The sequence below is a fragment of the Spodoptera frugiperda genome, chromosome 3 (assembly GCF_023101765.2).
Source record: "Spodoptera frugiperda isolate SF20-4 chromosome 3, AGI-APGP_CSIRO_Sfru_2.0, whole genome shotgun sequence".
In the NCBI taxonomy this organism is placed as follows: domain Eukaryota; kingdom Metazoa; phylum Arthropoda; class Insecta; order Lepidoptera; family Noctuidae; genus Spodoptera; species Spodoptera frugiperda.
This window is the reverse complement of record NC_064214.1, coordinates 9,150,362-9,178,083: the sequence shown is the minus strand read 5'-3', so window position 1 is coordinate 9,178,083 and position 27,722 is coordinate 9,150,362. Positions and strand designations below refer to the sequence as shown.

The window sequence follows — 27,722 nt, the reverse complement described above, 5'->3', positions numbered from 1 at the left end:
CTCAGACTCGAAACAACAATTTGTGGATCACACAATGTTACTCCGTGCGGGAATCGGACCAGCTACACGATGCACGATAGTCAGGTATTGTGACTAGAGTATTTAAAAATTAACAAGACGTCAACTACTGAACATAGACCCCTAATGACTTCCAAACAGGCCGGTTGGAAGCGACCTATGAATTTAAAATGGTTACTAGTACTAGAACATAATTGCCGCATCATCAAGGGACTAAGGAAATTATTACTTGCCTATCATAATTTGTCTTATTTTTGCCGACTTTACTAACTACGTAATAAGGACTGTAATGGCCACATCCTAATTTTATAGAAAATGGGACCAAGTCATCTTGATCATCACTTATTATGTGCAACGTCACGCCTTTTATCCCTGAAGGAGTAAGCAGAGGTGCACATTACGGCACGTAATACCGCTATAAAATGTACACCCATTTTTCACTATTTGTGTTATAAGTCCCATGTAATAGAGGGTGAGCCTATTGCCATATACTGGGCACGATTCCAGACTCTATGCTGCGTACTGAGAAATTTTAGAAAAACCGAAAAAAAACCCAGTAATTCTTTGCCCGACTCGGGAATCGTGAGACCCCTTGTCCGGCAGTCGCACTTGCGACCATTCGACCAACGAGGCAGTATTGCTTATTATCATTACATTAACATATTATACTATGCATAGTAAATCTTTAGTATTTAGCTAAGGAGAACTCTTTAACATAAATCAATTAGCTTTTACGACAAAAGATATTAAGTAGTCTCATAGTAAATAGTGTAAAGTGTAATAGTCAATGTTATCGTAAGTAAACTTCATTCCGATAGCCGATGATTTTACATTGAACAATAAAAGCGATAGATCGAGTCAGGCGCGCGCACTATTGGCCCGGCGACAGACGAAACGCGCGTTCGCTCCATATTCGAACAAAAATTTAAAAATCGAAGTGTCAAATAGACATTTGTTCTATTATTATTTTTTTTATTTGTTATTTTTTTATTAAATAGTGTTGTGACTTTAGTTTTCTTACTATGGATCCCGAAAAGAAACCTAGTTCGGAAGTGACTGTGGACGATATTTTGACGATTTTGGGCCCATTCGGAAAATTCAATGTTTTTAGTTTCGTTATGATATTGTTCCCTGTATTTCTGGCGGGAATGTATTCTTCAGTTTATAATTTTGAAGTTATGGATCTTAAATATAGGTGAGTGATTTATTTGTCGTTATTTTAGTTTTATCGTCGCGTAAATAGTATGAAGTTTATAACTATTTGTAGTTATAGTTTTAAAAGAGAAAAATACTGATTAGCGAAAGAATTCTTAGGTGATAAGACTCTATTTCTATTATTATTTCAATTATCAAACTGATTACTACTTGGCATGCTCCTTGCACCCGCTGATTATTTTCTCTGCACCACCCAAGAGTCAGACAGACAGTAATTACCTATATTATGAATCTGATTGAAAAAGAGTAACCTATAGAGTTTCTTGATCGTTCTTCTTCATAGGAATCTACACTTTGGAACGAGCAAATAGCTGCACTAGAGGACTGACCGACAGACAGACATTGTTAATATTATTATATATATTATGCTTTGACATTCAAATGTGCCTTTCTGGTCTAATTGAAACAAATAACTTTGACTTTGACTTTAAATTCCAACCAAATATGTCCACCCTTGTATTTATATACATAAAGCTTTTAAATAAATAAATAAATATTTCTCTTTTACTGCACATTTCAACTTGGAGTTATTTTGAAAAATTCTTTATTTTATTGTAACGAATTAAATAATAAATAAATCTTTACGTCATTTAGAACAATGCATACATACGTGTTTATTTTAATGCAAATATTTTTCAATTAGTTACAGCTGTACAATTCTTTTCAGTAAATACCGTTATCTATACTATATACTTACTATAATATATAAATCTGAAGGATTTGTTTGCTTGTTTGTTTGTTTGAACGCGCTAATCTCCGGAACTACTAGTGCGATTTCAATCATTATTTTTGTGTTGGATAGTGCATTTATCGAGGAAGGTTTTAGGTTATAAAACATTACGCTACGATTAATAGGAACTGAGTAGAGTGACTAAAACCGCGCGGGAGTACCTAGTAAATAATAACTAGATTTCCAGTCAACTAAAAATCACGTTTTATTCACTTAAATTAATGGAAAGCTCTACTAGCTTCCAGTCCATTAGATCTAGAAGATGTCCAGTCTTTAATAGAAATAAAGAAATTGGGGATGTATTTAATTAGGAACTAATCTAAGGAACTAATGCAGTTCCCTAGATTAGCCCGTTGAAACAAACAAACAAACTCTCCAGCTTTAGATATTCGTATAGATAAACATTTAACTTAATTTTTTTAACATAACTGACGTAAAGTCGGTGTACTATGTATATTGTCTTATACCTATCTACTACTACTATCTACCTTAGACAAGATTAATCTTGCATAATTATTACTTTTTCTACATCAGTTTCATAATATCGCTCTTCGGTATCAAGAATTGAGATGATAACACAGGTACATAATGTATCGAATCAATTTCCTATCTACTGCAGGTTTATAATCATCATGCACATAAAGTGTCGTTGGAATTTCTAATTTTTCATGGAAGTTCATACTTTCTTTTGCATAAATTAAAAGGTAAAACTTTATTGATATCATAAACTTTACTAATTAATAAATAAACTAAAATTATTAAACTAAAATATACATATGTATAAGCTATATAATGATAACAATAGTTTATTGTGATTAAAATATTTACAACTTAAAAATACTTAAACAAAAATAAAAACTTACTTAAAGCTATTCGAAAAACTAATCCCCATCGGAGTCGTGAGGTATGGTGCCCAAAAGACTGGCAGCATTGCCACGTTGAATGGCAATGCTTAATCTTTGACCAAGGTAGCCAGCCTTTCGGACACTTGAAGTGTCAATCATCCTCTTTACATTTTTTATATAAGCCGGTAAACGAGCAGACGGATCACCTGATAGTAAGCATTCGCCGCCGCCCATGGACACTTGAAACACCAGAGGCATTACAAGTGCGTTGTTGGCCTTTTGGGGGTTAGGAATTAAAGGGTTGTTGGGGAATCGGGGATTGGGAAGGGGAGTAATTGGTCCTCCGGTAACATACAACAAAACACATCGTTGTTTTCACGTCGGTTTTTCTAGTCGGTTTCACGTCGGTTTTCTTTGAGGCGTGGTATCACTCCGGTCGAACCGACCCATTCATGCTGAAGCACGGCTCTCCCACACTTGTATGACTTGCCTTCTATTATGAGACCACATTATAGGTACTAGGGTCACTATCAAATCTGTCCATGAGACTCATAAGTGCTGAAAAGTGAGAGTTTAATTCAGTAGTAAGATTATTTTAGTATCTTTGTTATGTGAAATTATGACATTGGATATGATACATACTGACATTGGATAGGTCAGGTTAAAATAACGGCATTGTTTACGAGTGTCAAGTGATGCGTGCTACCATATCACCGCGTAGGAACAATGCGTACGCTTTTACTGAATGAACTGACTTACTCTGAGAATAAATAATTTATATTTCTTAATCTTTATCAAAATCATAAAAAAAAAACACTTGTAACGCCTCTGGTGTTTCGAGTGTCTATAGACGGCGGCGATTGCTTACCATCAGGTGATCCGTCTACTCGTTTACCGACTTATACTATAAAAAAACAAACATATATTCTAAAATCCTTACCAATAGTGATCATAACTATAATATACAATAATAGCACCAAACTTTTTTTTAAGGGGTGTAAATCATCCAATGACTTCTCCCGCCTTAGGCGAGGCTAGAGCGAGTATCAGACTTTTACTGACTAAAAACAACGCCGTTCCTACTTGTATCACGTAAAAAATAGTCGTAATAGTGGTCCCTACCCAAACAAGATAAAATGAGTGATACACTGACTAAATACCATCCCGTTCCTACTTGTATCACGTAAAAAATAGTCGTAATAGTGGTTCTTAGCCAAACAAGAATGATATAAAAGTGGTCCAGGTTGTGTTGTAAACAAAGCCTTTACTTTATACCTGACCTATCCAATGTCATTTACCATCATACTGAGAAAATCAACCTTAGTGCGTACAAAATAAAGACGTCTGTTGTAACTAGTGGGTAATGTACACTGTGTAGGTACAGTCAGCTTGCATTCATGCATTGCTAGCCTGCATTAATGCATTGCTAGGGTTGATGTCCTTGATGTTTTAATTTATACAATGGTCCAATAATATTACTAAAAGGTTACTTAAAAAAAATAAGAAAAAAACGACAAAATAAAAATAACACAAATCATAAGTCATTTTTCTCGAACACGACGTTGATAGGTTTCGAACACACTCCCTCATATAGTAATTTTACTCAAGGAATTTAAACATTTAAAATAGTTAAACAATTAAATTTTAAATAGTCACAAGCAGCCTAATAGTCTGACCCGGAGCTGCTGACTACCGGGCTCCGGTTCGAAAAGCAAGAGTCGGAGCAGGGTGGTTTTCAGTCAGTAAGAGTCTGAAACTTCGTTTCACCTCGCCCAAGGCGTGAAATGTCATTGGATAAAATTTCCTCCTTAAAAAAAAGGTTAAAATACAAGAGACACTGCAACTAAAAGCATCTACTGACTGTACCATGCGTATGACATTTACGCATGCACTTAATAGCAAAAACAAGTAACACGCGTTGAGTAGTTCAACCAGATTGAATTAAAAAAACAAAAACAAATACATCAAGAATGCCGGTTAAAAAGGTTGCATTGTACATCGATGGCTATTTTTAAAAGTAAAATCTGGTATACCTGTAGTAAACAGTTTTAATCGTTACTATATAGTGTTCCTTATTGCAAAATCTTAACATCGTAATTTAGAAAGAGCGTAAATTGTTTAATACATCGTATCGTATCCTCTTATCCCAGAAGGTGTAGGCAGAGGTGCACTTTTCACCATTTATGTTATAAGTCCCATGTAATAGGAGGTGAGCCTATTGCCATATACTGGGCACAAATCCAGACTCCGTGCTACTACTGAGAAATGTTCGATAAACCGAAAAAAGCCCAGCAATACTTTGCCCGACCCAGCAATCTAACCAGGGACCTCTTGCCCGGCAGTCGCACTTGCGACCACTCGACCAACAAAGCAATCTTTATTGTTGTTCAATTCAAACTACTTACAAGCATAAAGCTTTAAATTCAAATAAAACTATTATTCTAGATCATTTCTGGAAGTCTAAACAAACTTGCATGCATGTTTACATAGCCATACTATACGTACTCACAGCTGTTTCGGCATAATTACATAATGACAAGTTCATTGACCATTAATGTTTGGAACAGCTGATTTTTCGCGACCGGTTTTAAAAGTTGCACCAATAATCAATTGATTATAATCACACATAATGCAATGACCTTTTTAGAGGACAGTGCATTATATTATGTACTCACCTACGTACATATTTATTAAATTAAATGGCTTATGAGTAATGTTTAATTTCATACAATAACAAACATTTCCGTCTTTTTTTAGTATTTAGAACTATGACCTTCCATTATTTTAAATATTAAGTATACCAATATACATATATAGGTAGGTAGTAGTTCAACCGTGAAGAACGAATATACAAGGCGGATATGAATGAGGCCGTCGGTAGAGGGCGCCCTAGACGGACATATAGAGACCAGATTGGCGATATATTAAAGAAGGGCCAAATTAAAAGCACCCTTAACCGACGAGCATGCATAAAAAGACTGATGACTGTTGATGAAGCGAAAGAGGTATGTAAGATTCGTAGCTATTGGCGTTCCATTGTCTCTGCCTACCCCCACGGGAGACAGGCGTGAGGTTATGTATGTACGTATGTATGTGAAGAATGAAATATATGGGTATAGGTACTTATTTATTCATTATATTATTGTAGACTTTTTTAAGGGGGAAAAATCATGGCGGTAGTCATCATTGACTTCTCCCGCCTTGGGCGAGGCGAGAGGGAGTGTCAGACTCTTACTGACTAAAAATCACCCCGTTCTTACTCCTGCTTTTCGAGCCGGAGCCCCGGTAAACCAGCTAGATAGTCCGCAGCTCCGGATTTTAGTGTTGACATAACGAAAAAATGTATATGACTATTTAAAGCGATTACAAAAATACATGACACATTAACTAGATCTTCAGTACCTATACACATAAATACCACAATTAAACTGCAAAAACGACCTTATTGCAAGTAAATAAGGCATCACAAAACGGTACAATAACCTTGGTAAATTATCACTTTGTATTTAAATCGAATTATACCAAAGATTATTGTGTTTAGACATGTAATAAGCATGTGTGATGCACGCTGGTCGAAACTGTTTATGTCAACAATGTTATATGATATAGGTAAAGACTTTGTTTATTTACACGTACTAATCTTTAGAACAGGATAGGATAGATTCTTATAACATTTCTATTCTAATAATCTTTGGTCTAAAAGTATATTTTTTATGGCATTTATAAGCTGAAAAACGAGCAGACGGATGTTTGTTATGATGGTAAGCAATCGCCGCCGTCACATGGACATCCGAAACACCAAAGGCGTTACAAGTGCGTTGCCGGCCTTTTGGGGGTTAGGAATTTAAGGGTTGTTGGGGGAATCGGAAACTGGGTTGATAGGGAATACTCACACGACGAAACACAACATAAGCGTTGTTTCACTTCGGTTTTCTGTGAGGCCGTTTTACTCCAGTCAACCTGGCCCATTTATGCCGAAGCATAGCTCTTCCACATTTTAATCCACGTATTAAAAAAATACGTACTGTTATGATAAATGAATTTTGAAAAACTATATGTTATGTAATATCACCTTTTTAAACTACTTGCTTAGATGCAGAGTAATGTCAATAATTTGTATTATGCGCAGTTTATCGAAAACCACCAAACAGCCTTACGTATCAGATATTGTTGACCATACGCTAATCATGTCAAGGTGTAATATATTATTGCATACTTAAATTAAATGACATAACATTGGACAGGAATGACAGGAAATACGGCTCCAAATCCCCAGATTTTTACCAGGTTTGGGTTTCTGATTTCATGTATATACACTATAATGCATCATAAGACAATGTTCCATATATTATTTTTTATCTTTAGACATACCTACTGTGGTCATATGGTCGACTCTCGTTAATTCGAAACTGGACGGTCTTTTCAATTATTTCAAATTTCCGAATGCTCGAAATATCAAATGGTCCGAAAATTTTATTTGCTTCAAAATGCCTATGCAAGTTCTGAGATATCTCTGCAACATCAAATTGTCGAGAGTTTGATGGCGATATGTTCAAATTAAAGAGTCAATTGGTTGCGTAGAATTGATTTTTTCGTTAGGATTTTCGTTCGTGTACAAAAATGTATTGATTTATTTCGAAATATAAAGAGATTGTCTGAGGCCTTCGAATTACTGAAAATTTGAATTAGCGAGAGTCGACTGTATCATAAAAAGAAAACCTAATTAGTCAAAGAAAAAGCGTATACTGCAACAAATGATAAGTAACAGGAATATGGTAGTAGAGAGAGAGATAGAATTCACAATCCAAAACAAAACATAAGCAATTGTCATAGAGTAGTATTTGCACTGCACTGCATCATTTATACTAGGGACTTTCAAAGACGAAGGCCTTGGGACATTATGAATGACTATCCATTGACTAGCTTTAGCTAACGAAGCACTAAAATTAACCTGCACAATCGTAACCATATTTTTTCTGGAGATAACTAAACAAACAATTATCGATTTAATACCGAACGTGTTAAAGTCTTTATTTGTGAACCAAGATAACCTCATGAAACAATGGTGGCGTGTGGACACAGTGCAGTGTCTGTTGGAGTCACGCTATGATGTGTGTCAATGACCTAGTAAGTTCTTCTGAATGGACAGTTCGATGATTTAGGTATTCTAGGTCAGAGCTCTTAAACTAGGATTCATTTGGAATTCATTTTACCCTACAATACCAATAAATACGGGTATTATAACTTCTGTTTATATTATAACTTTCGTGAGACATACTAAATTAATTGTTATGTTTTTCAGCTTACTCACGTAATTATTTGACGAGAAACTTGACTAGTTTCAAGTCATGCTAGAGGCTCATATTTATGAGCAACATTCCGCGACACACGACGCGGTGACTGTCACGGAATGCTGCTCATGAATATGAGCAAACGAGTCAAGTTCCTCGTCAAATAATTACGTCAGTAAGCCGAAAAATATAATAACTTATTATACTTTTGTTAATGATTTGATGGCAATCACAGTTTGGTCAAGTGTTTCAAGTGTCCATGAGCGGCGGCGATTTTTTTACCATCAGGTGATCCGTCTGCTCGTTTACCGACTTATACCATAAAAAATCGAACATACTGAGTCCCTTGCAAAAATAGAAACTGCTCCGTATAATAAATATACATAGGAAAATGTTGGAAGGTAACTTTTAATGGCAGTTTTTCGGTGTAATGTTTATCTTCAAATATTTAGACTTCTTTATTTATTGAATTAGAAGTTATGACATTAAATGAAAACGAGGTATTACTGCTTCCAAAGAAATAGCATGTCAATAATGATCTTGTTAATGGTGAGAAAATTCACAAGTTTTAAAATAGACACTCTTTGTATTAAATTCGTCATTGGGAAATACTGACCACGACCGACTAGGTGCTAAGTTTGTGATACTACGAAGGGGTAAGCAGAGGTGACCATATTAAATGTATCTGTAATATTGAAATGATCATCACCACCATCATTTGATTGACACCCGAAACACCAGAGGCGTTACAAGTGCGTTGCCGGCCTTCTGAGGGCTAGGAATTTAAGGATTGTTGGGGAAGCGGGGATTGGGAAGGTTGGGAATGCTGGTAATTGGGCCTCCAGTAACCTCACTCACACAACGAAACACAACGCAATCGTTGTTTCACGTCGGTTTTCTGTGAGGCCGTGGTATCACTCCGGTCGATCCGGCCCATTCATGCCGAAGCATTACTCTCCCATACTTAAGAAGCTTGTAGCTTCTAGCACACGCTTGTGTTGTTAATCTCTTCCTAAAACTTTCGTAATACTATTATGTTGAAACTATGTTGGTACATATTCATAGAACATGCGTAGTAATATATAAATAGAATAGATATGTGTTGGTGCAATCATGATAATATACGTTAAGATATTAGAGATATGACACATTTCTCATTGGAGAAATTATTCGTAAAGAAAAGTATGATGCTTATCAAAATTATTAATAAAACAGTGTTTAAATGATTCTTCTTTTAAAAAAATATAATGTCTACTCGGTAACCAATTTTGCTAAAATCAAACTTAAAAGGTATAAAAACTTTTGTTGTTTAAAAGAGAACCGCCTTAAATTTTCTTTACCGACTCATTTTTTTATGTTAGGTCATATAACCAAAACCTTCTCTTAAGTCTGAAAAATACTATGCTGAAAACCGCATTAAAACCGGTTCAGCCAAACGCGAGATAATCGCGCACAAACATACAAGTCAAACTGAAAACCTTCATTAATGAAAAAATAGATTGCGGTTCAATGAATTTCTGAAAATTATTGCCTTAAATTAACCATCACTCACATAATCTCTCTCTCCTCCACAGATGTTCAGTCCCAGAATGCGAAGACAACCCCGATCACATCAACTTCACGATACCCCATGATAGTGATGGTATACCGTCCAAGTGCTTACGATACGCTCCCTTTAACAACGTATCATCCTTCTATAGCAACGACAGCCAATGCTATCCACACTACTATGACACGTCGACGGAGATTGGATGCGAGTCCTATGTGTACTTGGAGGAACATTCCATTGTGAAGGAGGTGAGTGGTTTGTTTTATAGGATAGGGCGGAGCACCTGATGGTAAGCGTTCGGTGCTGACCATGAACCAACCGTGACCATGGCAACAACAGAGGAGTTACTGGTGCGTTTTTGTTTTTAACACATTGAACGCCGTGGTGGTTACCGGTGACGGACGTTAGCGGAGGATTTGCCTTCAACAGTTTTCTATTGGCAGTCAAAGACTTAAGGGGGAAAATCATCCAATGACTTCTCCCGCCTTGGGCGAGGTGAAAGGGAGTGTTAGACTCTTACTGACTAAAAACCACTCCGTTCCCACTCCTGCTTTTCGAGCCGGAGCCCCAGTAAACCTGCTAGGTAGGCTACAGCTCAATTACTGGTCCGTTGTCAGCCTTTTGGGCAATTTGACAATGGTAGGGCTGGGGAGACAGTAAGACAGACAGATGTTACCGGAGGCCCAATCTGAGAATAAGGGATTTGGACCCGAGTGTGAAAATGTGAGTGATGCAGAATTCACACATTCACAGTAACAACTGGAGGCCAAATTCTTTCCGAACTGGAGATCGAAAGTTTCACGATAGTGTTTTTCTTCAAGGTCGTGGTCAACTTAAGTGATAACTCAGGTTGAGCCAACCGATTCGTACCGAAGCACCAAGTGTATCATATGAGTTCTCTTTTAATTATTTTTGAAGAAAATCTTACTTGCCCTTACTACTGACGCCATAGGTAGCCAGATACGGAAAACTAGAGAGTTGTAACCATTAAATGACTCTGAGTACGGTGGTCAGAAAGACATATTGATGGTAAAGGGCCAATCAAATCAAATGTTGTTATTGCATAAGTTGAAATTATCAAATGTGTTAAACAAACATGCTTGAGTCATTTGTCTCTGTGTAATTAATATAATGATATTGTCACATTAAATATTTACAATATTGACGCGTTAATTGTTAATACATACATCATTTGAAAGGTATATTTGATATATTGGGAGCTAGAAAGTTCTATTAAAACAAACTTAATACACATAGGACGCGAGTTAAACTTTGAACATGGAAATTAACGCTAATAGTACATGTACATATTTTAATAATTAAATTAAATGATATCCGACTGCCTCGTTAGTCGAGTGGTCGCAAGTTCGACTTCCCGGGTCGAACACAGTAGGTACTGCTGGGCATTTTTCGGTTTATTGATAAATTTTCAGTAGTAGCACGAAGTCTGGAATTGTATCAAGTATATGGCAATAAACTCACTCCCTATTACATGTGACTTATAAGACAAATGATGAAAAGATTGTAAAGTGGCATTAAGTGTCGTAATGTGCACCTCTGCCTGTTTCTTCGGGGATAAAAGGCGTGACGTTGTAAACACTACTTTACTACCTTTAAAATAAATTACCTCTATACTCCTTAGCTAGAATATAAAACATAATAGCACGAACTTGAAACCGGCTTGAAACAATTCATGTGTTGCGTTCCGCCGTGTGGTTAAGTTACCGGAGCCTTCCTAAATTCTGTATAAAAAATAGATTAAATAAAACAATATGAATAGAGGAAAATGTAAAATTTTCATCAGCAGATGTAACGTTGAATTTGTTTTTGCTTATGTTTGAAGTGAAAGTGAGTAAGTTAGTGAAAGTGGTACTTTTATATTATTTTCTACAAATTTTTCTTTTAGAAGATCTTTCTTTTTTGGTTTTGATACCGTTGTTAACGTTATAAACAAAATAGATTAGAAAAACATGGATTTTAAACAATCAGCTTACTACTAGTACCATGCTTCGGTATCAATGGGCCGGCTCGACTGGAGTGATACCACGGCCTCACAGAACACCGACGTGAAACAACACTTGCGTTGTGTGAGTAATGTTACCGGAGGCCCAATTACCACCCTTCCCAATCCCCGATTCCCCAACAACCCTTAAATTCCTAACCCCCAAAAAGGCCGGCAACGCAGTGTCCATGGGCAGCGGCAATTGCTTACCATCAGGTGAACTGTCTGCTCGTTTACCGGCTTATAACATAAAAAACTCAGAACATTGACCTTCCAAAGCAGAAAAATCAACGTAATTTTTTCACAATTTCAAAATTCGTCATTCAACATCCAAGTTGCACTCATGCAACACACATGAATCCCACTCCATCATTATTACAACTTGTATTATATTATTAAAACCTCGTAACGCCTCTATGAACGGACTAACCATTTGATCATTATAATTACGCTGATAAACACGTTGTCTGTTTGTCTGTGGCAAATTGCTGCAGCACTTTGGATGTGGAACTGAAATGTTTTATTAATATTGTACCTGGTATTTCCCGATGGAAAAGATATAGGGTTTTCAGGACGTTTGTTATTGCTAAAAGGATTTTAAAATTATTTTTAGAAGATATTTGAATAAAAAAATCTGGGAGAACCATGCTTCAGCCGGAATTGGTCAGCTCAACCGGAGTGAAACCATGGCCTCACAGAAAATCGACGTAAAACAACGCTTGCATTGTGTTTCATCGTGTCAGTAAAATTATCAGAGGTCCCCTTCTTAATCCTCAATGATTGATGGGATTTCCAACATTCCTCAAATCCCTAACCTCCCCAAAAGGCAACGTACTTGTAACGCCGCTGGTGTTGTCTATGGGCGGCCCAGATTGCTCACCACCAGGTGATCCGTCTCGCCTTACCCCATAAAAAACCAGTCTTTTAAAAATGGCTTTTAAAAAGGCTATATTTACTACATATTACTGACTATACTTCACGTTAGGATGTCAATCATTACAAAAGTAATTGTTTTTAATAATAATGAAGAAATAATTGTGATTGCATGTTTGAGGGAACTTTATTTGAAGTGTTCTCATCGTCATTCTGCTAATGACAGTTCACTCGTAGAGCTGTAAGCGCTCCTTTATATGAGAAGGTTACATTACCTCCATGTTTAACAGGGTTAGCGGGTTAGAAATCGATATTTTTTAAATTTTATAGTGACATATCACAGTTTGATGATGTTGTTATAATAAAACCAGCTAAAAAGTATTAGAAAATAACATCATCCAATCGCTTCTCCCGCCTTGGACGAGGGAGTGTCAGACTCTTACTGACTAAAAAAACACCCCGTCCCTAATACTGCTTTTTAAGCCGGAACCCCGTCGACCCCTTAGGTTGTCCGCCGCTCCATGACTACCAGCCTAAGGTACTTAAAGTACAATTTTGTTTGCTCCTTCTAAAAGTAACAGTTACGATATTACGTACAATCTCGATCAATAGTAATTGTGAATGTGCAGTATGATTGATTCTTATCGCTTCATGATGAGAATTATGTGGAATGCTCATAAACTGTTCAATGTCAATGTCAGGACGACGATAAACAAACAAATACTATTTACGGTAGTTTTTCGATTAACAGTTCATCACTGAACCAGGGGCATTCTCTTCTGGGGCTCCGGAGCAGTTCTATTAGAGAACCCGGTGCGCCTTACAGGTGTTGAGGGTGACCACCGGGGTAGTTTTAGTGAGGTAAAAACTCATACTCCCTAGCAAGCTAGTACCACCCATACTCTTTTATCCCCAGAAAGCTAGGCGCCTTTTGAAGGTTTCCCTCAAAAAAGGCCCCAAAAAAGGCCATTCACTACGTACTGAAAGAGTCTGTCGTGGTAGCCCAGAAGTTTAAGACGCCCGTTTCTCATGCATGAGGGTGCTGGTTCGAAACCTACAAACGGCGGTAAAAAAAAAATTAAAAAAAAGTTAAAAAAAAAATGTACAAACGGCTAGTACCGATGTGACTTTTGAAGAAAAACATCTAGAGAAAACCTTGGCTTATAATTTCTAATTATAAGTTAAAAATCGCCAACCCGCATTAAGCACGCGTGGTGATTAATGCTCAAACCTTTTCCATGTGAGAAGAGGCCATTTAATAGACTATTGATGTGATTTACTTCTGAGGTAAATCAGCTCTACCGACACATTAGGAAGAGTAAGGTTGTTGCATTAATGCATTCTTCTCTTGTACCACAATTATTTTTGTGATTTAAATGTATCGAATCAATGTTTCTATGCAGCACGTGTTGCTTGCATCAAATCGTACCAAATTATCACGTAATGAAACAATGCAGTGTGTTTGCATCCGATACGGTTCAATGATTAAAGAATTTAATATCGAAACGATATCGCTGTTTTAAGTGCTAACTATTAGTGTATCGTATTGGTGCAAGAAAATATTCAATCTAGTGATTAGTTTGTTGAAATCCTATGATACGAGTTACAATTTTGGAATCAAAAATCTAATTTAAATTAAAGACTAAATCAAAGCATTTATTTCAATTTATCCTAAATTAGGCAGTTTTAAAACGTCAAATTGAATAGTCCGTATGTCTGTCTGTCAGTGAAGCTAGATGCTCGTTCCAAAGTGTAAAAGAAAAATACTAACAGGTATACGTATATTGTATGAATAAAAATCTCTCCCGATCCGACACGACCGGAGTGAGGTCAAGCGCAGGAACAATGGCTTTACGTACTTTCCGAAGCACAGGAGTGAAGCACCGCTGAACTTCCTGACTCCGGGTTAATAATGGCCATTACTCAGAAAATATTATTATCACTTGTTGACTGGCGCGCTAAACGAATCCGCGACACCTTGCACGGCAACCAGTCACCCAACCGCTGCGCCAACCCTATTGTATTATTATACACTACATAGTTTGCCAACAAAAGTGTGAAATCTGGGAAACAGATTCAGCAATAGGTCAAATTATGCCTCAATTACGTTTATTCAAATGTCAGCCGTAATCATAACGTCAGAATGAACAAAACGTGTCGTGTTAAGTTCAAATAAAGGTAAATGCTTCACGATTGCCATGTTTAACTAACTTCTTTATTAGATACAGTATTACATACCTAATTCTCACATAGGGTAAGGATTAGAGTACCATGCACCGTCTTTGTGTGTTATTAGTAGATACTTGGCTCAAAAAATACAACTGAATCTTATATTTGGTTCGACAACAGTTTGTGACCAGCTTTGAAATCGAAAATAATAATAAGTTTCGTGTGATATTAAAATGTAATGTAAGTAGCTATTTTAGTACGGTACATTAAGTATGCATGCATACCTCGGGTGTGTAATGTTTGTCCGTCAATCACACTGAAGCTACTGAACGGTGAAATACGGAATTGATGATATTTTTTGTACAGATAGAGTATGCGCTGGCTTGGGTGATAGGATACTTTTTATGCCACGGGAACGCTGGCAGAAGCTAGTCATAATATAAATTTATCTTCAAAAAACAACAAGAGGTGTCACCTTGTAAAAAACTAGAGTACACATAAAATAAAATACCATCTGGTTGACCGTGAATAATGCACACATTCGGATTTCCTTTCCGTGATTATTGAAAAGCATCGGTAATTGAATTTCCACAGCATGTGACCTGATTTACGATTTACACCATGACTCATTCTCACATGTCCAATCAAACGACCCAATTGTTGTTGGTAACACTAAATAAGTGTTGTGTTACACATAAACTTGGGTTGGTGTTGTCAATATATTTTTTTATAACATCCTTTTTGTGGCCAGTTATTCATTTTTGACGACTTTTTGTCACCTAAGTGATTTCTTTTTAATCTAGTTCTATAAAGAGGGTTCTCTGTTTGATTTGTACGTATGTATGTAAGTATTTTTGTGCGCGATTATCTCACGTTGGGCTGACTAGATTTTAATGCGGTTTTCAGCATAGTATTTTTTATACTAAGGAGAAGGATTTATGGATATCCCCTTACTTAAAATTAAACTTGTCTGTAGTTTCTCATACCATATATTTTTTCTTATTTTTTTCAATTGCCCGTCCAAATAATTCTACTTTACTTCGTAACGTCACGACTTTTATCCCCGAAGAGGGATAGACAGAGGTGCCCACTACGGTGCACATTATGTATATCCACTTTTCATTTGTGTTATAGGTCCCATGTAATAACCTTCTACTACAGTTTTACAAAAATTAATAATCTTCTTTCATCCTTCACAGTTCGACCTCGCCTGCCAAGACTGGAAGCGTTCCTTAGTGGGCACAGTTCACAACGCGGGATTTTTCATCGCAATCCCGCTGACAGGGCTCATATCCGACAAATATGGCCGCCGTCCCGCCCTCATCTTCGCATCGGTGGCCAATGGCGTGTTCGGAGTCATTCGGGCATTGTCGGTTAATTACAACATGTTCGTTGTGTTTGAATTTTTGGAACCTGCGTTTGGAGCTGGAGTTTATACAGCGTGTTTTGTGCTTGGTGAGTTAATTTGCTTAATTTTGTAGCTTATTGTAGTCAGTTATGTTATTTAACATAGAATTTATGAGGGACTAAATAATTGAACATTTGCGTGGCACTATACCACACTTTATGCCAAGTATTTTGTGAGAATTTGCTTGAATCAGTTTTAGTTGAACTTGAAACACCTTTTTTGAGGAAGGACATCCTCAAATGACTTCTCCCGCCTTAGGTGAGGCGAGAGGGAATGTCAGACTCTTACTGATTAAAAGCCACCCCGTTCCTTCTCCTACTTTGAGCCGGAGCCCGGGTATCATGGTACATTGTCCGCAGCTCTGGAACTTAAAACCCCTAATTTATCAGTGCCAACTATAACTACTGTTAAACTAAAATGTTCTTTGCTTGAGCTCCGACCTCAGCAAACATCTTGATCGTACTTATATTCAATTCTTTAGTCGAGAAAAGCATATCAAAACGAACTATTTTCAAAGGAAACTTGAACCAATAACTCGTAAAATTATATCAGCTACATTACACAAAGTAAATGGCATCAATGTACACTATACATTATATACTATACACTATCACGGCTCAATTACTAAGGTCATTGTACGCGGAACACAGAATGCAGAAGTACCACAATTTTCCTTGAGATTGGAGTGGCGAAGGCAAAGTGATAGTTCTAACGGAAACCACCGGCGTAGGTACTCATTATTTGCAATATACAATGTGACATATTAATCGTTGTTATTTGGTTATGAAATGTAGGAGTTTTAGAGGAAAATGAGCTTTGTTACCTTGGTGGTTGAGTTTGGAATGTCTTGTGTGGAATATGCGTTTGGTATACGTATTTTCTTTGGTTACTGCAAGTTATGCGCAGAAGACAACCCATCTAACTATTTTTAACTATAGATATAGAGTTTCTTCAATCGATTTTCAACTGTATCACTTAACGATAAAGATATAAATTTGATTTCCACTGTAATTTGCTTTAAAACTGCCTAAATCATTAGAAATTCATTAATAATGCCTTTCCTTTTCCCAAGGCCATAGTAAGACAAAACGACATCACTTTTTCTACGCTCTCAATCTATTATGTTGTCAAAGAAAATCACTACATAGTATAAAACAAAGTCGGTTTCTCTGTCCCTATGTCCCTTTGTATGCTTAAATCTTTAAAACTATGCAACGGATTTTGAACCAATTTTTTACTAATAGATACTGTGATTCAAGAGGAAGGTTTATATGTATAATACATGCATAATATATCACCATTGCACCCATGCGAAGGTAGGACGGGTCGCTAGTAAAGTATAAAATATTGTCACATTTACCTACAATATCTTACTTTTTCTTATCAAAGTAGGTAAATCACATCACGTTATAAATAAATGCATTTTTTGATACATATAAATGGTCACGTGTGGCCAGCGGTGGTAATATTAGCGTGACTGGCATGACCACCATTGGCCACACATTAAGCCGTTCAATAATAATTTAGTACATTTTAATTTAGTCGCCAAATCGATTATCGACTCTTATAATTAGCATTTTTTCTTTTAGTGCGTGTCAATGGATTAAAAGTACTTTGGGATCCGTATATTTGGATATTAATGGATCTGGATTTGTATCCGATGTTTAGGAATTGGCCTATTAGTGGTAATGGAGCTACAAACACATTGACTAATAATGTTTTAAGTAAACTCATAACCGATTTATAGTAGTCGTCATTATATAAGATATAAGACGTCATTATATAGTTGCAAAATAACTTTTAATGATATCTTTAGTCAAGGGAGAAGGATTCGTAATATTAAGCAGATAGGACCATTTATTTTATTTTATTTCTTTCAGCCATGGTCGTATTGGTCGTCCCACTGCAGGGCAAAGGCCTTTAGGATAGACAGATAGGACACTTATTACTTTGAAACACAGTTAAGTTATACGTTATACCACGTCAAATCATTCATAATTGCCATCAATTTCACCAGCAAACAGTCTCCTTCTCACCCAATTTTCTCCAGCCCTGGCACTCAACTAATTTACATTACACGGCTCAATTTGAAAAAAGTATAGCGGCAGTATTTACCAGAAATTTCGTCGCCAAATTAATGTCAGTACAAATACCGAAATTAGTTACGAGTTAGTCCTAAACAAACTGGTTAGGACTCCGTTTTGGGAGCCCCCTACGCAAATACTTGGCTTCAGCCCTAAGTAACAACCCTGGAATAATATTTGAGGGTCCGAAATTATCATGACCTTCAACCAAGGTTCGTGTGGTTTCGAGTCGAGTCCAGTTTTACATGTTGAATGGAAAAAGTCCTCGGATTTATTAATAGATTTTTAACGCAACGTCACGCCTTTTATTCCCGAAAAGGTAGGCAGAGGTGTACATTACAGCACGACGCTAAGACGCTGTGTCTGTACTTCTAACTAGGTGTGGGAAAGCGATGCTTCGGTACGAATTGGCCGGCTCAACCGGAGTAATACCACTACCTCACAGAAAACCGACGTGAAACATCGCTTGCGTTGTGTTTCGTTGCGTAAGTTAGATTACTGGAGGGGTAATTGGGATTATACCTTTTCCCAATCTCCCCCAATTCCCTAACAACCCTTAATTTCCTAACCCCCAAAAGGCCGGCAACACACTTGTAACGCGTCAGGTATTTCGGATGTCCATAGACGGCGGTGATTGCTTACCATCAAGTGATCCGTCTGCTCGTTTATCGGCTTATATCATTAAAAAAACTTACTCCTAACTTTATAGAGAAAAGTTTTTTATAGAGAAAAGTTTTTCACATCATTCGTAAGTTCACTATTTATGGAAATGATATCAATCAAATCAAGGTTAATGACCAAAAAGTCAAATGACAGTTAAATAAATTAATCAATTTCCCGCTTCATTGCTTTCAAACACTATTACTTTGGTAATCAGTTCATTCAGAATATTTTTATCTGCCAACCATGTTTTTATTATTAGGTACCTTTCTTTTTATTTACTCTGTATAATTCCAAGCTGTTTTTATTGCTCATAAAAAGACTAACGTTCACTTCAATTCGCTGTTACTTTTTTCTTTTTAACAATGGCTGCCTAAACGCCATTTTTATTTTCGTATTCGAATTTCGAATGTTTGGAAATGCAAGTCATAGCTTAGAATCGAAGATCATTTTGGGCGTTGGGAATTTTTCATCGATTACTAGTAATAGTATACAATGCAGTATTTTTTGTCGTTCACCATTTTTTTTAAGAATTGCAATTTGCAGACTTTTTGCGCGTTCTGGGAACTGCAGAATTTGTCACACATGTACCTGATTTTGTTGGATTTTCCTCGTCAATTTAGGAATTGGTTACAGTCAAGTGTCGTATTTAATTATTATTTATAGATGCAACGTCACGCTTTTTATCCTCGAAGGGGTAGGCAGAGGTAAACATTACGGCACGTAATGCCGCTATACAATGTACACCCACTTTTCACAATTTGTGTTATAAATCCCATGAATGGGGGGTGAGCCTATTGCCATATACCGAGTACAATTCCAAACTTCGTGCTACTAAAAAAAATCAAAAAACTAAACAAGACCCCAGTAATATAATTGCCCGACTTGGGAATTGAACCCGATACCACTTGTCCGGCGCATACGTACTTGACCAAAGAGGCAGTCGTATTTATAGAAATAGCAATAATAAAATAATGTCAATCAATCATCACCCAAGTAACCTTCGCGTTTGATTGCTCATAATTCAGTTGTAACTAATCAACGGCTTTTTGTGTACTCATCTTCCGGTGTTTGTTCCAAATCCTTCCCATGCATAAACCGGTAGTTAGGTTTTGTTTCATGGGGACCAAAAAAATTGCCGTTCGCACCTTTTTTATACTTATTCACAGATTATCGATGAAGCGTTAAAGGATTGCAATGATGGCGCGATTTATTTTTGAACACCCACAATGAGATGTCAAACGGTGCATCCGAAACAAAAACTGTTTTACCTGAATGAGATCAACGTGACTAATTAATTACAAATGAAAAAAAATAAGTTGTCCAATCATTGATTTGATCTCTTTTCGATACTATGCGATCTTAATTTTAAATGATAACAGACTTTAAGTTAAAAAGTTTGATTAAATAGATCATGAACTACTGGTGCCTTGTAATTCTAAATATAAGAGCGTGAACCAATAACAAACATACAATTTTGGATATATTTCAAATATTGAACCAGTATTTTCAATTATAGGGTCACCCGCTATTACATGGGACTTATAACACGAATGATTAAAAGAAGGCGTACCTACATTGTATAGTGGCATTACGTACCGTAATGTGCACCTCTGCCTACCGTTTCGGGGATAACACGTGATGTTGCAAGGCATGACATTTTCAATTATTGAATCTTGAATCAACGTCCAAATTTCTCTTCTTTCAGCATTGGAGCTCGTGGGACCAAAAGGCAGAGTCTTCGTCAGCCTCCTCTTCAACACCATGTTCATCCTTGGAGGCGTCACAGTCACTCTCCTCTCCTGGTGGCTCCTCAACTGGAGGTACCTCCTCTTCATCATCTACACTCCTGCAGTCTTCGTCTTCATCTACATTTGGGCTCTCCCAGAGAGCTTCAGATGGCTCTTCAGTAAAGGAAGATACGAAGAAGGGTTGAACGTCCTCAGCAGGTCAGAGAAGATGAACAACGTGACTGTTCCCAAAGACCATTACGAACAAGTTGAAAAGCAAGCCACGAAACAGAGAGACGAGAGAAAATGTGACAATGCTGAGAGGAACCAGTCGACCTTCAATCAGATGCTCACGTCTCCTATGATATGGAAAAGACTGTTCATCTGTTCTTTCCTTTGGATATCCTCGACGCTGGTCTACTACGGTCTTTCGATTAATGCTATTGAGCTCTCCGGGAATAGATATGTGAACTACATAGTGATCTTGGTGATTGAAGCTCCAGCCAATGTGTGTAAGCTGATCTTTTTAGACAGATTTGGAAGGAAGAGGGTGATCGCTACTGCGTATTTCTTGACTGGATTGATTCTGATCAATTATGGATTTGTACCAGGTAACTATCGGTTTTTGTAATTTCACTTTTGCTCTATAAAACACTTTTATTTTTTATATTGCAATGAACTATATTTATAAATATGTAACTAAGAGCTAAGCAGAAATGCACCTTTAGCATAATATAGAGCCGTATAAAAATCTCATATACATATAAAATTTTCGTGTCACAATGTAGTTACTGTACTCCTCCGAAACGACTTTACCGATTTTTACCAAATTTTATATGTATGGTTAGTTCTGAGAATCGGCTATTATATATTTTCCATACCACTAAGTGATAAGGGTTGTTCACCCTTCAATTTGTTTGTCGACATAATTTATAAGGCAAAACAACTAGCTAGTAATTCAGCTTGTAATTATCTATATTCTGTAATACAAGAGAACTTAATACCAAACACGGACTACAATTTCAAAACCCAACTGTTAATTGGCCAAATCAAAAATTAATGCAATCAGATAATCCAGTTCCAATTAAAACCTATTTGTGGGTGTTAGTTGTTTTCATGCAATTCGTTTCAAACAGTTTAAATCATAGCTCTCTAAACTAAATTAATTAACCACATAACACGCGTTATATAAATATGTACCTTATTATAGTTATGTTATTGTTCAAATTACATATGCATTTTAATGGCAATTATGTGGTGCGAATCGTTTAAAGAAAAACATTATTTTATTGCTAACGCAGTTGTTAATGATGTAAATCTAGTTTTGATTTGTTGCCTCATTAGGCAAAAGGTAACACAATTACTAATTATCACGTGATCTCAATATCGATTCTTAAGTTAATCGAACTTTACGCTACACCTTCTGGAAAAGCCTAAGTCAGTAAATAATAGTAGGTTAGTCTGTCCGTCAGTGAAGCTAAGTGCTCGTTCCAAAGCGTAGCTTCGAATGGAGAAGAATGAGCAAGAAACTCCATTCGTTACTCTTTTAGAAATACATGATTATAATTTCTGGTGCCTTTCTATTCCTACGCCGTAGTATCTACATAGCATAGTCAAGTGTTTACCAGTTAACGTAGGTAATGCGTTGACACACAACAAGATTTTATTAAATAAACAAAGTGATTACTTCCTCATACTGACTATAAACAAGTGTTGTTAAACGCTGCGTCTATTACTTATTGAATGATTTTATGTGACGAGTTAGTGGTAAATACCTATAATGTCTTTATGCAATCTTAGTTATCTCAATCACTAAATTCATGTTGATGAATGTATTGAAATTTGTGCGAGTATGGCTCATACTTCGGTAGCCTCACAGAAAACCAACGCGAAACAACGCTTACGTTGCGTTTCGTCCTTCCCAGTTTTCCCTATTCCAAATAACCCTTAAATTTCTAGAGTATAGTCAATGTTAATTTACTTATTTATGTTCTCATATTGAATTAACTGGTCCGGAGTACGAAATTTCTTCACTATTGTAATCTTCAAATACAACACTACCTCCCAATAAAGCCGTGGTAGATAATTTTCGAACACCTTTCAATTCCAATAATAATGTTTTAATGTAAAGGGCTACTTTCCTACTAGTCAAATATAATACTTTTATCAAAACGTCAAACACTATATTTTTCTATGTTTTTTAATGAAATGCACACTTATGACGTCATAAGATTTTTAGGTCAAATAGCACACTTATTTTCAGAAAATTAGCTATAAAAAGTCGAAAATTAAGTAGATCATCAAATCCATGAATGAAAGTGTGGTTATTTTTTAATATTGTATTGTAATGAAAAATCGAAATACTTAATTTATGTTTTACTGAGGACACTACCCATTTATTTTTACAGTGGGCAACTGGTCAATACTTCTCTACTTGGGTGGCAAGTTCTTCATAACGCTAGCCTACAACTCCCTCTACGTGTTTGCTGCTGAAGTGTTCCCTACGAACTACAGAACCTCTCTCCTTGCAATGTGTTCTACCATCGGGAGGATAGGGTCCACAGTTGCACCACAAACTCCTTTACTGGTAAGTGAATTTGATTTTTCAGTATATTTGGATACCAACACTCAGCTTACTAGGCTACGTCGTCAAAAGTCTTTGAATAGAACAAATGAAGAAAGATAGGTATGGACAGCTCCAGAAGATCTGCGTCTAAACCGCTCTTAAATTAAAAATAATACATAGCTACTATAATTCCTGATGGAACCGAGTTCTATTTACTTCTAAGTCTAAAAAATATTACGCTGAAAAAACCGCGTCAAAATCGGTTCAGGTAAACGCGAGACAATCTTGCACAAATATAAATACATAGAGGTCAAATTGAGCACCTCCATTATTTGGAAATCAGCTGTTGATAATAGACGAAATGATTGTGCACTGTGACCTCACAGAACATACTATACCTTAGTTCGACCTACAAGCTAGCTACTCATTTCAAATTGTTATTTTTGCTATTAAGAAAAATTACCAAGGAACTCCATAGTTATTTATATTTCAATATTATGTCATATGACGAACGAATAAAGTTTTATCGTTGACATACAAGGTTGTATGATTTCATAACCCTTAATAATTTATTAGGTAGGTAGTACCTTTGTTGACAAACAAACGTTTTATTTGTTTGATGTGGTTTCACAATCCATTGAGGTAGTATTAGTGTATTATTGATTCAATGTTTTAGTTATGTAACTTAAGTTTAATCTTGGTAAGTTTTAGTTACATGAAAAGCCTAAGTAGATAACTGTTTAAGACTCTATAAAAAATATAAATTAAAAGAACCAATTTGAAAAAAGAACATGTTCGGTTCAGAAGCATTTTTACTGAGGGAGAGAAATCATCCAATGACTTCTCCCGCCTTAAGTGAAGCGAAAGGCAGTGTCAGACTCTTGGAGTGTCTGACTGACTAAAAATCACATCATTCTTACTCGTGCTTTTCGAGCCGGAGCCCCGGTAAACCCGCTAGGTAGTCCACAGCTAACATAGAAATAAAGTCGTAGTCGGGACGATACTACTTTTGACTCAAATATTCCCACCACAATAGATCCACCAATCCATACAGTGACAATAATAAATATCAAATGACTAATCTAAATTTTCTATTCCACAGACGAGGTACTACGAATACCTCCCCACAATGATATTTGGAGGGATGGCAGCGTTATCAGGATTCTTAGTCCTCACATTACCAGAAACAAACAACCTTAAACTACCAGACTCCTTGAAGGAAGCTCAGGATCAAGACCGAAGAAAAGAGATAGAAGATACAGTTGAAAGAACCGTCGAAAGAACTACAACCACAGATAATAAAACTAGGTTATAATAATAATTTATTAGTTTATAAGTAATTTTGTCATTTTGAGCCAAAGGAGAAAAGTTGGAACAAAATATTGAACTAAAAATATTTTTTTGGTTATGTCAGTAGCTATAGGCAGATCATCGCGTTACCTTTGCCAGAAAAAAAATTAAGTAAATGACGTTTGTCAAATTAAGGGCCTGTTTCACTAAAGTTTTTTTTATGTAAAAAAAACGCTTTTATGCAACGCACCTGTGACTTCACTGGTGTTGCGGGTGTCTATTAGCGGCGCTGATCGCTTACCATCAGGTGACCAGTCTGCTCGTTTGCCACCTATTCCATAAAAAAAATCTTTTTACAGGGTTATGTGTATATTTATCGTGATTTTCGTTAAAATAGAGAAACACTCAAGCTGGTTGTGAATTCTGTTTGACATTTTACCTTTCAAAGAGCTTACAATTGTGTAGTAGTATAAATTTATTTTGATTTTATCTCACATGGCTGCATTGATGGAAATTGTTTACTACAGTGAAACAAGTAATAGTCTTCAAATAAATTATTATGTTATCGGCATACTCGACTAGTTTCAAGCCATGCTAGAGGTTTATATTCAGTAGCAGCGAGACAGTCGCCACGTCGTGTGTCGCGGAATGTAGCTCATGAATATGAGCCTCTAGCATGGCTAACATAATAATTAATGTAGTATGTCTTCAAGTTACTAAGACTGATGCATGTAATACACTGTAATATACTGTTAAACAAATTACATCATAGTACAAGTTAATCACGTTGCAGTTGTAAATTTTTGAAGACAGAAATATTTAAAGTAGGTAAGCACCTACGCCTTTGCCAAACATAAAAATATACATAGCTAGCTATATATAAATATTTTATTATGACCAACCTTTAAAATCACTTTTAATTATAAATAATTAAATGAATTTGTCATTCCAATTAACACACAAACCTTTACAATGATATTATCTTAATGCAATCTTATTATAAATGTAATCTCGATATTGTCAGTGGCACTTCCCATTACTATATTACCTAATATTGTTCTAATGTTCCAAGCAAATGACATACATACATAATTAAGTTTTAATTAATAAGCAAGGCTTGTGATTATTAATATTAGATTAACATATCGGATGTAGGACAACTTAATTAGTTACATCTAATAAAAAGTTACAAAGTCAATATTAATTCCTTTTAAAAGTAATACTAGCAATAATGCTTTTAATGCCTCTTCACAATTTTTTTTTCCTAATAAAATATTCTCTCTATGTTACTAGATTTCTTACTGCTCATAAAAAAAATGGTACAAAGATGTATTTTTTCTTTAGTTTAAGAAATATATGTACAAAATACAAAGCAATCGTAAACATGTAGGTACATATTAATTTAAGGTTAGTTAGTAGGTAGTATTAATAAATTATTTTAAGCGAACATAATAATATTATTAAAAGAAAAATTTAAGCTATTTCTGTTTGTGTCAAATGGTTTATGTTTTTCTTTAAGTAAAGTATGATTGGAGCTTTATTTTGATATTTATGTATAAAATATTTAAATAACTTGTAAATTACCAGAAGTGATACCAGAATAAAATTAGTTTTATTTTTATTTCTGTTTGTTTCCTTGCTATCCTTTTAAGGTATGCGTCCACAGTTTTTTTTATCGTACGTATCGCACGCAACGGATTTTAGTTTGTCTTGTATAGAAACTCATACAACTGCGTCCACTGATCCGCATCGTACGCACCGCATCATCAGCAATGCCTTCATGCGATGCGTACTGATGATGTAATACGTACGATGCGGGCCTGTGGGCGCTTACCTTTAATGTACTGTAATTTAGTAATTTTGAAAAATGTTTGTTTAGTGAAACCAAACCCTAATCTTCAATTCTTTTCTTCAGTTTTTTGTGTTCGAAATTTAAAATAATGTTGCCTTAAAATGTGAAAATAAAGATAAAGTAAAATTAAATATCTGGGTTTAATAAATTCATTCAGTATCTAGAAATTTTTTGGCGGCTTAAAAATAAATAAAACTGGGCAAACGATAAAACCCAAACAGTTCACGTCCGAGTTTTAATTTGGAAAACGGATTAAAAACTGACGTATTACCCATGCTTCGCGTGTTGGAACCAACGTTGGGTCAACATTGGCTTTTGAAATTACGGCCATGTTTCGACATTTCAACTTTAAATAAAAACTTTCGAGTAAAACGAGCAAAATTTTTATTTGAAAATATTTTCATTATAACTCTGTGTGGCTATAACTCTGTTGATAACCTCACTATTTTTGGATGTATTATAATTTTCATATTTTATTTTCTTAATATTTAAATACACTTTGGAACGAGCACCTATTTTCACTGACGGACAGACTGACAGACTATTATTTTATTTCTTTCTTTGTTGACGTTTCACAAGTACCTAGGTATATGATTTAATTGAAATTAATTACCTATTTGAGTTTGACTTTGAATAATTATTAATTTCAAAATAAATTTGTCATAACCATTTTTCTTATTAATTGTAAAACGACACAAATAAAATTACAGACATATATACAACAACAACAATAATACGATCACAAATCAAAAAAAAAAAATGTAACCACAAAAAAAATAGATTTTCCGCCAAAAAAAATTTGCCGCCATTCGCCAATGTTTCGCGCCAATAGCGCGCCATTTTTTTTAAACGTCCCATTCCACGGTCCTTTGCATCTAACGGGAGCGTTCATTGTAATTATGCGTTTACTACGTGATCCCATTTCGTTGGACGTGACTGCGTGGACTAAGCAATATTATAAATATAAAAAAAAGTCTATTAATTTTACAGATAGCCTTTTAGATAAGCTATAGATAACGGATAGGATGTATTTTTTTTTAAATCACGTTTTTTTTCTGTAAGTATGTGTGTGTGTGTGTGTGATTAATTTTGCAATAGGTACGATCTAGAATGTATTTTTTTAAACCAGGAGCAGACTGAAGCAGTATTCTTTTATTCCTACAAATCACCATCCTACAAACAGTATCAAAGTCAAAATTATTTATATTAAATAAACCGAGAAGGCACTTTTTAACGTCAAAGCAAATATTACAATATAAAGAAAACAAAGTGTCTGTAACCCACAATTCATTATCTACTGGACTATGGCCCCTGTCCATAGAGAGTTTGCCAGAATTTTCATACTTATGCGGAAAATGAAATCTTTTATGTATGTTTTTTTTATTTTCGTTAGTTTTGGTCTGTCGAGTTTCAATAGGTATGTTTTTATTTACTAACTAA

General features: G+C 35.7%; 1 protein-coding gene and 1 long non-coding RNA gene across 2 annotated transcripts in view; both read left to right on the top strand.

Annotated features, from left to right (window-relative positions):
- The window catches only part of LOC126912571 (uncharacterized), a 99,662-nt gene that overhangs the window by 53,956 nt on the left and 17,984 nt on the right, over positions 1–27,722 (top strand). The window lies entirely within an intron of this gene.
- On the top strand, positions 884–26,021 carry LOC118274172 (organic cation transporter protein-like). The gene is made up of 6 exons (XM_035591600.2): positions 884–1,213; positions 9,674–9,896; positions 15,892–16,147; positions 20,553–21,185; positions 22,983–23,161; positions 24,243–26,021. Exons 1-6 carry the CDS (start codon positions 1,041–1,043, stop codon positions 24,453–24,455), a joined length of 1,677 nt encoding a protein of 558 aa, XP_035447493.2. The 5' UTR covers positions 884–1,040; the 3' UTR covers positions 24,456–26,021.

What these genes read in the sequence shown, in the direction of transcription:
- LOC118274172 (XM_035591600.2), top strand. Translation starts at nt 1,041, where the DNA reads ATGGATCCCGAAAAGAAACCTAGTTCGGAAGTGACTGTGGACGATATT. An exon ending in TACAGCGTGTTTTGTGCTTG is followed by an intron (nt 16,148 to 20,552) that starts GTGAGTTAATTT and finishes CTCTTCTTTCAG; the next exon opens with CATTGGAGCTCGTGGGACCA. An exon ending in CACCACAAACTCCTTTACTG is followed by an intron (nt 23,162 to 24,242) that starts GTAAGTGAATTT and finishes TCTATTCCACAG; the next exon opens with ACGAGGTACTACGAATACCT.